The sequence below is a fragment of the Plasmodium gallinaceum genome (genome assembly GCF_900005855.1).
Source record: "Plasmodium gallinaceum strain 8A genome assembly, contig: PGAL8A_v1_141, whole genome shotgun sequence".
In the NCBI taxonomy this organism is placed as follows: domain Eukaryota; phylum Apicomplexa; class Aconoidasida; order Haemosporida; family Plasmodiidae; genus Plasmodium; species Plasmodium gallinaceum.
The window spans coordinates 216,953-228,396 of NW_021628302.1; the positions used below are offsets into that span (position 1 = coordinate 216,953).

An 11,444-nucleotide genomic window follows, 5' to 3' on the forward strand; every position below is an offset into this window, starting at 1 on the left:
AAATTTTTTTTTTTTTTTTTTTTTTTTTTTTTTTTTTTCCCTTTTTTTTCTATATTAATATATTTATTAATTAAAAATTCCTTAAAAGAGTTCGTATGTTCATCAATATTACCAAAATATTCATCACTGTTAGAATAATAATTCTTATAATTTTCTATTAATACATTTTTATCTATATTTCCTTTTTTATTTCTTTTTTTTTTATAATAATTACGAACATAAATATTTTTGTGGGTAGTAAATAATTCTACACTATCTGAAGTAGATTTTTTCTCTTCATTTGAATTAATCAATGGAAAAGATGATGATAAATTAATAAGCATAGAATTTCTGAATGAACTGATATATGTGAATTGATCATTACTTTCTGTAGAAACTTTTTGAATTTCCTTACTGTTTGATGAAGGAATACAACATAAAGTTCCATCTTCATTTATTGATTTACTTTTTTGCTCTTCAAAAAGTTTTATCTTATTTTTCATATTCTTTTCTATCTCTAACAATTTTTTTAAATTATTTTCATATGTTCCTTTATCATTAGAATGAGATCTGATTTTTTTTAAGTCATTTTTGTTAAAACTATTTTCATTTTCACTATACTTTATTTCTTTAATTCCATCATACATAGCTTTTTTCTTTTCTTCATTATCTCCATAATCACAGTTATTAATATCCTCATTTCCAATATCTCTCAATTCCTTCTCATTGGTATTGAAATCATTTTTCGTATTAGTTCTCTCACCACTTATAACATAAAGATTATTAATTTTACAATTAACAAAATTACGAAATAAATCATTTAAATTATCACTAACCTCTTTTGAAACATTTTGAAAATCATTATTATTATCTGACATTTTTATATCAATAATATTATCATCATATTTCAATTTTCTGATATAATTTTCTACATTTTTTTTATTTTCAGAATTATTAATCTTATCTATCATACTTCCTTCTTTGATGAGATTATCTTTTTTTTTAAATCTTTGATTATTATTATTATTATATTTTTCGTAACCTTCATTTGGAATGTTTTTATTTTTATAATTTTCATCTTTTGAAGAAACTAATTTAATATCTTTTTTTATCACTTCACAAGATTTATAAGAGTATTGATCTTTTTTAGAATATTTATTTATCAATGACAATTTGGAATTTTTTAAATTTTCTATTGATTTTTTTGTTATATTACTCTTTTTATTATTTAATATTTTATTTGAATTAATAATTTTTGCAGTAATTAAACTACTCTTTCCTTTATTCTTTTCTTTAAGTGTTCGAATGATAGTTGATGAATCTTTCTTTTCTCTTGTTTTTAATAATCTCTTTTTGTGTTTTTCTAATGATTCTTCTAATCTATATTTTATTCTGTCTAGATTGTTCATCTTTTTATTAAAATATGCAAATAGATATATCAACAAAATTTCTGTCAATTTCAGATTATATCTTTTTATTCAATTCTATGTATGAAAAAATTACAGACTTCAAAAATATAAAAGTGTAAAGAATTTTTATATCAATTAATAATAAAAAAAAAAATTAACAAAAATAATAAACAAAAAAAAATAAACAAACAAATTAACAATTAGGTAAAATTAAGAATTTATATAGTATTTTCACTTTTGTATTTTTATATATATTCTAGAAACAATTTTAAAAACAAACTAAAAAACATAAAAAAATGAATATTACATAATACATATAAAAAAAAAAAAAAAGAAAAAAAAAAATAGACAAATTTTGTGGTACAATTAAATGGAAAAAAAAAAAAAAAAAAAAAAAAAAAATGTTAAAACAAATATTCCATCAAATAATTCTTTCAATTATTTTTATTAACGTGGAATAACTTAATTTTAAAAATAAAATATTTTAAAATATTTAAATGATATAAAAAAAAAAAAAAAAAAAATCTTTCAACGTTAATTTTATTTTTTAATAAAACTATTGAAAATGTAATAATTAGAACTAAATCTATAAAAAAAAAGGAATATTGTGATAAAATATTGTGTAATTAAATTGATAAATGAAAATTAGCTTTTTAATTTTAAATATATTTTTTTTAATAATTGGATATAATAGAGTATTATAATATATTTTCTTTTTTTTTTCTGTCAAATTTGATTTACTTGAGACTTTAAAAAAAAAAAAAAAAAAGGAAAAAGAATAAACAAAGGAAAAAAAAGAAAAAAGAAAAAGATAGAAGAAAAAAGAAAGAAGATAAAAGAAAAAAGAAAGAAGATAAAAGAAAAAATAAAGAAGAAAATAAAAATAAAAAAGGAAAAAGAAAAAGAACGGGAGCAAGAAAAGGAAAAGGAAAACATATTAGACAATAATAGAACAAAAGAGAAAATTAGATGACAAAAAATGAAATCTTAACTTTCATTGAACCAGTGGGACCTTTGCAAAAATTTAAAAAAAAAAAAAAAAAAAATAGTAAATATAAAACATACATAGGAGCCAAATAAAATATAACCTAATAGTTAAAATTTTCTATATATTTTATGAACTTAATAATTTTAACCAAAAAAAATTAGGATTATTTGTTTTTTTATGTTCCTTTTATTTATTTTATATAAATATATATATATATTCTTTGCACCTTCTTGCATTAGCTTTGTAGTTATAATTCTTTTTTATTTTATTTTTTTTTTCTTTATATATATTTTCCTTTTTACAACATAAAATAAAAAATACAAAAGAAAAAAATTCGTATGCAAAACCTACTTGAATACATACATTTGCTTTTTTATTTATATCTAAAACAAAATGAAGAATAATAAAAAAAAAAAAAAATAATTATTATCGTATTTTACTTTTTAAAAGAAAAAAAATTAATTTGAATTAACTCTTATGTTTTGAATTAAAATGAATTTCTTCACATTTTTCTATAGTTATATGAAAAATATCTTAAAACATATATGTGATGTCGTTAAATTTTTTTTCAAACCTTTATCTTTAAATATATGAAAATAAAATATACAAAAATTGAAAAGAATATTTTTTCTTATTTAAGAGTTAGTTTTAAATATTAAAATACATTTATTTTTTATTTTATCTTATTTTTTTTTTTTTTAAATGTATTTACACTCCTAATAAGTATTCCTAAAGTATTTTATTATATAAAATTTTTCAATCTATAATAATTATCCTATAAATTAATTACATTTGTTCATACTTAAAAATTAATAAGTTATAAAAATGTAAAAATATTTTTATATTCTTCATGTAAATAAAAAATATAATTAATAAATTATTGTAAAATAATTAACTTTTAACCAAAATTTTTTTTATATAATATAGATTTTACAACATTTTGAAAAAATATTTCAAAAAAGAAAAAATTTTAATAAAATATTTTCATAATTTTTTTACTGTTATATATATATATTTTTTATATATGGAACATAATGAAATATTATCTAGATTTCTTAAAAAAAAAATTAACCATAAAAAGTGATACAAATAAACATTCTGAAAATAAATCATTATATATAAAAAAAGAGGAAATAGATATAGTGAAAAAGAAATTAACAGAAAAAGATAAAATTAAAGAAGATTCTAATTTAAAATTAATTAAATTAGCGAATACAAATAATCTAGAATTTTGCACAAATGTAAATTTTACAATAGAAAATATAAAATGTAATGAAATTAGAAGATTTTATTTAAATAATAGTAATAATTTTGTAAATTATGATGGATTAAAATGTAACATTTTATCAGCTGTATATTGTGATAAAAAAAATATTTTATTTTATTTATTAGTATTTTCATTTACAAATATTGATAAATATTACTTAGAATTGATAAAAATACATATAAAAAACTCCAAAACAGAAGAATCGATTGTTAAAAATACTGAATTTATATTAGTAAATAATAACGATGATATAAAAAATGAAAACAAAAGAACATTTACAAATATAAAAATAGCAATGAAAATACAAGAAAATAAAGAAATTAGTCAATTTGCTAATCAAAATAGTTTTATTCAAGATATATCACTAGATAACATATTCTACATTATTGAATATAGAAAATGGAATAATTATTGTGAATGTTTTGAAAATGCAAATTATAATGCTTTAAATAGCAATTATAAAAAAAACTAATTAGTTGTTAATTCTATGCAACTCAAGAAAATAATAGAATAATTACAAATAATAACACTAGAATTGTAAGAAAGTTATTTACTAAATATTTAAAAATTACAATATTTTCTTAAATAAAAAAAAAAACAATTACATATTCTTCTTTCTTCATATTTCTATATATATTTTGGTTATTAAAAAATGATTAAATATATATATTTTCAGTATTCTATTTTTTCATACTTCTAGAATATTTCTATTTGAATTATTTGATGAATTTATAATTTTAATTTAATAAGTATCTTATAAAAATCAAAAAATAAAATATTTTTAAATTTTAATAATATATATATTTGTAGCACTCTTTTTTATTTCATATTTATAAATTAATGGGAATTTAAATGATTAAAAGGTATAGAAAATATATGTTCCTAATGAACTTGCATTTTTTTTTAGAATTAAGAGGAAATATATTAATACATATTTATAAGAACATACGATAAAAATAGTGAATAAATTTTTATTTAAATTTACACAATATATATAAAATAAATTCTTTTAATTTTCTATTTTAATTTCTATTTTTTTTTTTACATAAATTTAAGGTAGAAAATAGAAAAAAAATTTTTACATAAAATTAATTTAAATTATTCAATATTATTTTGCCATGTTTTTTATATACAATTATAATAACAAAAAAAAAAAATTTAAAAAAAAAAAAAAAAAAAAATCATGTATATATATATTTATGTAGACAATATTTTGAAAAACATTTAAGAAAAATATCAACATATTTTTTATTTAATCATACAAATATTAAAAAAACAATAAGTTATATAAATGTGAAAAAGAAAAATATATATTATATATATATATATATATTTATTTATATATATTAATATAATTGAACATATGCATAAATAGATAAAAAAAAAAAAAAAAAAAAGAAAATTTATATAATTATTTGAAATAAAAAAAATTATTGAAAAGAATTTCATGATATTTTTCTTTATATATATATATATATATAATTATTCATTTTTATTTAAAAAATTAAAATTAATATCATTAGAATATTTCATACAGTCACTTTCATCATTAATAAAGGATTTATTTTCAAAATGAATATTATAAAAACATGAATTATTATTAAAAGCATAATTAGAAGACATATTATTATCCATTAAGTTATTAAAATCACTCTCAGCTCTTTTAGGTATATCATAATTAAAAAATGATGATACATTATTTGTAGAAGTTTCAAAAAAATTATAATCATTTTTCATTGAATCAAAAAAATTCAATGTATTTTTATTAAAATTATTATTGCTACTTAAAAATAAGTCATTTTTTAAAAAATTTAATTTTGAATTATTGTTATTAAAAATTCTTGTTTTGTTACTTGAAGTATTTACTTGATCTAAATTATCAATTACATCAATATTGATAATAGTGTCTATGTTATCAAAATTATCATCATTTACATAATTCTTTTCATATAATTTATTATTGTTAAATGTATTATCCGTATAATTATGTACATTATTCAACATATTATTGTTATTAATATTATTATTATTTTTTTCATTAGTAATGTTGTTATTATTAGATATACTAGTGTCAGCATTAATTCTAAATGTATTTAGGATTTTTGTACCAGAACTATTTAGATAATTATTTTCATTATTCATTTCTATGTAATCCATTGATAAATTTTTTAAATTAAAATCATATATTTTTGGTTCATTTTCTTTTATACAAGTGGGATGATTATTATCTATAATTCTAAATTTTGCTCTATTTAACTGATTTTCATCAACAAAAGATTTTTTTTCTTTGTTTTGATCTTCTTCTAAATTTACTTTATCCTTAAAATGTATATAGTTATTCTCCTCATTTAATGAATGGATATTTGCTTCTCTATTTAAATTAAAGTTTTCATTTAAATAACCAAAATTATTAAATGAATTTTTTTTAAATATGTTTTTATCAATATAATTTGTATTATTAATTAATTTATTTTTTATTAAAGAATTTAATTTAGGAAATTTATAATTGCTTATAATATTATCTCCTCTATTTTTTATTAATTGGCAATCTTTTAAATTGTTTTTTTCTTCATATAATTTGCAATTCATGTTATTTGAGAGTATCTTTTCTTCATTATTAGGATTAAGAAAACCATTTATTTGTTGTTCGTTCATTTTATTATTATAACTATTATCACTATTACCACTCTTAATATTTTCACTAATGCTCTCATTTCTATTATTTTTATCATTGTCATTATTATTATTATTATTATTATTAGTAGTAGTAGTAGTAGTAATAGTACTATTAGTAGTATTAGTAGTAGTATTAGTATTACAACTATTATTAATAGAATTGCTATTATTAAAATCATCATTTTTTATATTACTTCTATTTTTTATAATATCTAACATTCTATTTCTCGTATCTATTTCATCTTCATTGTTATAAACATTTAATTTTTCCTTATTATTATTAATTGATTCTTGTAATAGATTTATTAAAATACTATTATTTGTATTTATATCTTGTGTTGATAAATTGAAAATTTTCCTCGTTAAATTATCATTTATATTTTTTTTGCAGTTTTTTATAACTTCTATAACATCATTAACATTAATAACGTTATTATTTCTTTTGATATCAAGAAAATTTTTATTTTCCAATTTTTTTTTGTTCAATATATCTGTAATATAACAGTTATTACTACTATCTTCAAAAAGTAAATTACATGAATTTTCTTTATTCATATTTGAAAGTGTCATACACTTTTTGCTTAAATTCTGAGGGTTAATTTGTTCTTCTCCTTCATTAAAATTATCATAATGTTCTCTCTTTTCATTTTCATCATAACTTAAATTAACTTTTTGTTCATAATTTAAAAACTTTTTATTCATGTCAATATAACTTCCATCTTTTAAATCATTATCATTATTACTCATAAGAAAATTATTCTTACTGTTATTACTAGTAATATTATTAGTAGTAGAAAAATTGATATTATTTTTTCTATTGTATAAATTTATATAATTGCTATTATTGTCATTATTTTCATTCGTATATAATTCATTAATGTTATTATTTATGTTTCTATTATTCCTTTTTTGTTCTTCTACATTATTATTTACATTTTTTTTATTATTATCTGTAAAATTATAATTATTAATCTGATTGTTATCATCATATGTATTGGAACATCTGTCACTACTAATATTTATGTTATTTTCATTTTTATTTATAAAATCATCTTTTTTTTTTGAAGTTATATTATTTGTATTCATTTTTAAATTGCCAATATACTTAAAAAATTCATTTGAATTATTAATATTATTATTATTATTAATATTATTATTATCATTATTAATATTATTATTATTAATATTATTATTATTGTTAATATCATTATTATTATTATTAATATTATTATTATTATTAATATTATTAATATTATTATCATTATTAATATTATTATTATTATTATTATTAAATGAACAATTTTTACATTCATTTAGTTTTTCAACATAAGTTTCTTCAAAATTTTTTAAAGATATTCCAATCATGTTACTATATTTTAAAAAATTCTTTGATTTTTCTTTATAAATATTATTTTTTAAAATATTATAATTAAAAATATTATTTTTTTTTTTATTTTCTAATTTAGATGAATCATTAAGTATACCATCTTCAAATTTAGTATAATTAAAAATTTTTTCGGTATTCATATTATTTAAATTATTAATATTTTCTTCTATATCAATATCTATATCATTTTTTTCTTGTTCTTGTTTATCTCCTCTTTTTTCTAGTATTTTTTCTTTTTGTTTGTCTTTTTCTTCTTCTTTATTTGTTTCTTCTATATTTTTCTTTAGATCATCAGAATTCTCCTTTTGTTCTTTATCGGTATCATTTATTCCTTCATTTTTATTTTCTTCATTTAATTTATTTTGTAAAATATTTTTCTTTACAACTACTTCTTCATCATTTTCTATTATATTAATTATATTTTCATCATTCATATTTTTAAGAGAGCTAATTTCATTAAAATTTTGTTTTACTATATTTTCGCAAGTTTCTTTTTTTTTATTTTGAACATTAATATTTTCTATACTAGTATTATTTACATCATCTGTAAATTTATTTTTGTCATTAAAAGACTTTTTAATATTTATGTTTTCATTTAAATATTCACTAATATTTATTAGTTTTGGTAGTAGTGTTTTCATATCAAAGTTATTATCATTTAAAACCATATTTTCACAGTAGTTTATGCTTTTATTATTTTCTCTTTTATTTTTATTTGAATTAGTACTCTTATTATCTAAGTTTTCATTTTCGTTCTCATTTTCATTGATAATTTTTTTTATGATACTTATGCTATTTGTGTCATTTAGAAAATTGGAATTTTTATTTTCAGAATAACTTATGTTTTTATTGTCACCATCATTTTTAAATAAATATTCTCCAAAATATTTTAAAGTTTCATCGATATTGTAATAATTTAAAATAATTTTATCTTTATTCATCTTATATAATGAATTTACATAATTATGTTCATTATCCAAATGATCAATTTTCTTGTTCATATTATAATCATTATAAATTAAATGAGAACTTTCATTTTTTTTACTTTTATTTTGTATATCATTATTATGTTCTATTGATAAAAGTATGTTATTCCTACTTAAATTGTTATCATTCTTTAAACTTTTATCCTTAGATATATAATGATTTAAGATATATTCATTGCTTTTATTAATTAAATTATTTGAATTTTCAATTATTTCATTAAATTTATTAATACTTTTTTGATTTCTACTACAAGAGTTGTAACTATTTAAATTGTTTTCTATATTATTCATTACACATTCATTATCTCTATTTGAAAAATTGATAGAACAAATATTATTTTTATTAGATTTTGCAATATGGTTTTTTAAATTTGTTTCCACATTATCTAATTTTCTCATTAATTCATAACTTAAATTATCATTTATAATATTAATATTATTTAAATTATCGTTAGAATTGGTATTTTCTATATGATGAGGAGAATTAAAAGATAATAAAGATTGTAAATTTAAAGAGGATATATTTCGATTAAAAGATTCATTTGAATTATTTTCATTAAAAGGATTTTCAATATTATTTAATTTATTAATATTTTGAGTTGGTATGTAATTTTTATTATCATTTTTATCTAGTAACATACTATCATAATCGTAAGATTGATCCTTGTTGATAGTTATTGCACACAATTTGGTATTTTTTAAAGTTCTATTTTTCAAATAATTTTCTTCTTTTTTTTCTTTTATGTATAAAGTATTTAGATTATCATTTAAAAAATTATTGCAGGATGTTTGCCTAATTAAATTTGTTCTATTCAGATTTTTTATCATATTTTTTTTATTATTTGTAGTAACATTGTACAAATTGTTTGAAAGAATAGAAGAATTAGAACTATCATCATTAATATTTTTATTTAAATTCCACATTTCATTTTTTTTTTTGTTTAATGTTTGTATGATTTCTCCATTTTCATTTCTTATATCAACATAACTTTTCATTTTATCCAACATTGATGATTTCTCATTGTTTATTAAATTTAAACAATTATTTAAATTTGATATACTGCTTTCTTCTTCATTGCTATTTTCATCATTACAATAAAATTGGACTAATTTTGTATTTATATCATTTATAGAGTGAGCAAATCTACATTGATTTCCTTTAATACAACGACCTGTTTTTAATCAAAAATTAAATATGAAGATAAAGAAAAGCTAATGGTTATAAGTTTCATAAAAATTAAATAGACACAATTATAAACAATGAAAATGATAATAAATTTAAATAATACTAAAAAAATAGGTTTATATTATTATCTATACCTTCTCTATGTAATTGGCAAATAGCTGGTTTCCCAACTTCTCTTAATTCATTAACAGAATGAGCATATATGCAATTTTTATCAATACATTTTCCTATAAATCATATAAAGAACATATAACAAAAAGAATATAAATATATATATATTTGAAGAAGTAAAAGAATATAATAAAAATATTTATGTTATTATTATATAAAAGAAATTACCTAATATATAACTTTTACATAATTTTGTTTTTCTCATATCAGGTTTAATTCTTAATTCACTTATATCATGAGCAAATGTACAATTTTCTCCTCTATCACATTTATTTATCAATGCGTATTTACACATTTGAATTTTGTATATTCTAAAAAAAAAAAAAAAAAGATAAAATAAGAAATATTTATAGATTTTTCATATAACAGCTACTAATATATTTAGACTTATATATAATATTGAATCATATTTTTTATTATATCATTTTTTATGTTTTACTTGAATCTATGCATTTTATTCTTTAAAGATATATTTTAGATATAAAAAAAAAAAAAAAAAAAAAAAAAAAAAAAAAAAAATTTTTTTTTTTTTTTTTTTTTTTTTTTGGTTAAATTTATAAATTTATAAAAGTATTAAAATATGTTATTTTTAAAAATATTATATGCATATTTACACAAAAATATATATATCTACCAATCTTGAGGTGTAATAAAATTATATTTAAATATATAGGAAATATGTGTAAGAAAACAATTTAGAACAATAGTAATTCAAAAAAATTTCTTTTATTAATGTTTATATTTTATTTAAAAATACAACAAAAATTATAAAGTATTATAAGAAAAAAAAAAAAAAATTAAAGTTTAACAAGTTAAAATGAATAAAAAATTAAGAAAAAAAAAAGAAAAACAGAATATTTATAATGGTACAATTTCATAAAATATGACATAATATATATGTTGTATTAATAAGGATACAAAAAATAACCATACATATAAATGTAAAAATATACAAATACTAATTTTTAGCAAAAGAATAAAAATATGAAATATGAATATTTGGAATATATAATTTCATTTAAATACATGTGTTATTTTATATGAATATAAAAAAATTACTTTCTTTTTAAAAATGTTAATTTATACATGTATATATAAATATATATATATATATATATATATATATATATATATATATATATTATATATATAATATATATATATATATAATATATAATCAAAAAATTTTTACTTTTTGTATTTGTATAATTTTTTTTTTTTTCTATTTATTATTATTATATATTTCTTTTCTTTTTTCTATACAACTTCTTATAAATTTCTATTTATAAAATTATATAAACATCCCTTATTTGCATTACGGTTAGTTTATTTTCTCTTTATTTATATGTACATACAGGTCTTTTTTTTTTTTTTTTTTTTTTTTTTTTTTTTTTT

General features: G+C 16.1%; 3 protein-coding genes across 3 annotated transcripts in view; 1 reads left to right on the top strand and 2 right to left on the bottom strand.

The window, feature by feature from the left end:
- The window catches only part of PGAL8A_00478300 (conserved Plasmodium protein, unknown function), a gene marked incomplete at both ends in the record, with an annotated part of 5,981 nt that extends 4,593 nt beyond the window's left edge, over positions 1-1,388 (bottom strand). The window contains one exon of the mRNA XM_028673568.1: positions 113-1,388. Coding sequence (XP_028530007.1) covers positions 113-1,388 — 1,276 coding nt within the window. The remainder of the gene's footprint in view (positions 1-112) is intronic.
- A 2,022-nt stretch (positions 1,389-3,410) lies between these two features.
- On the top strand, positions 3,411-4,115 carry PGAL8A_00478400 (conserved Plasmodium protein, unknown function; the record flags this gene model as incomplete). Its single annotated transcript, XM_028673569.1, has 1 exon — positions 3,411-4,115. One exon carries the CDS (start codon positions 3,411-3,413, stop codon positions 4,113-4,115), a length of 705 nt encoding a protein of 234 aa, XP_028530008.1.
- Positions 4,116-5,125: 1,010 nt separating this feature from the next.
- On the bottom strand, positions 5,126-10,344 carry PGAL8A_00478500 (zinc finger protein, putative; the record flags this gene model as incomplete). Its single annotated transcript, XM_028673570.1, has 3 exons — positions 5,126-9,864; positions 10,013-10,105; positions 10,218-10,344. 3 exons carry the CDS (start codon positions 10,342-10,344, stop codon positions 5,126-5,128), a joined length of 4,959 nt encoding a protein of 1,652 aa, XP_028530009.1.
- Between the last annotated feature and the right edge of the window lie 1,100 nt (positions 10,345-11,444).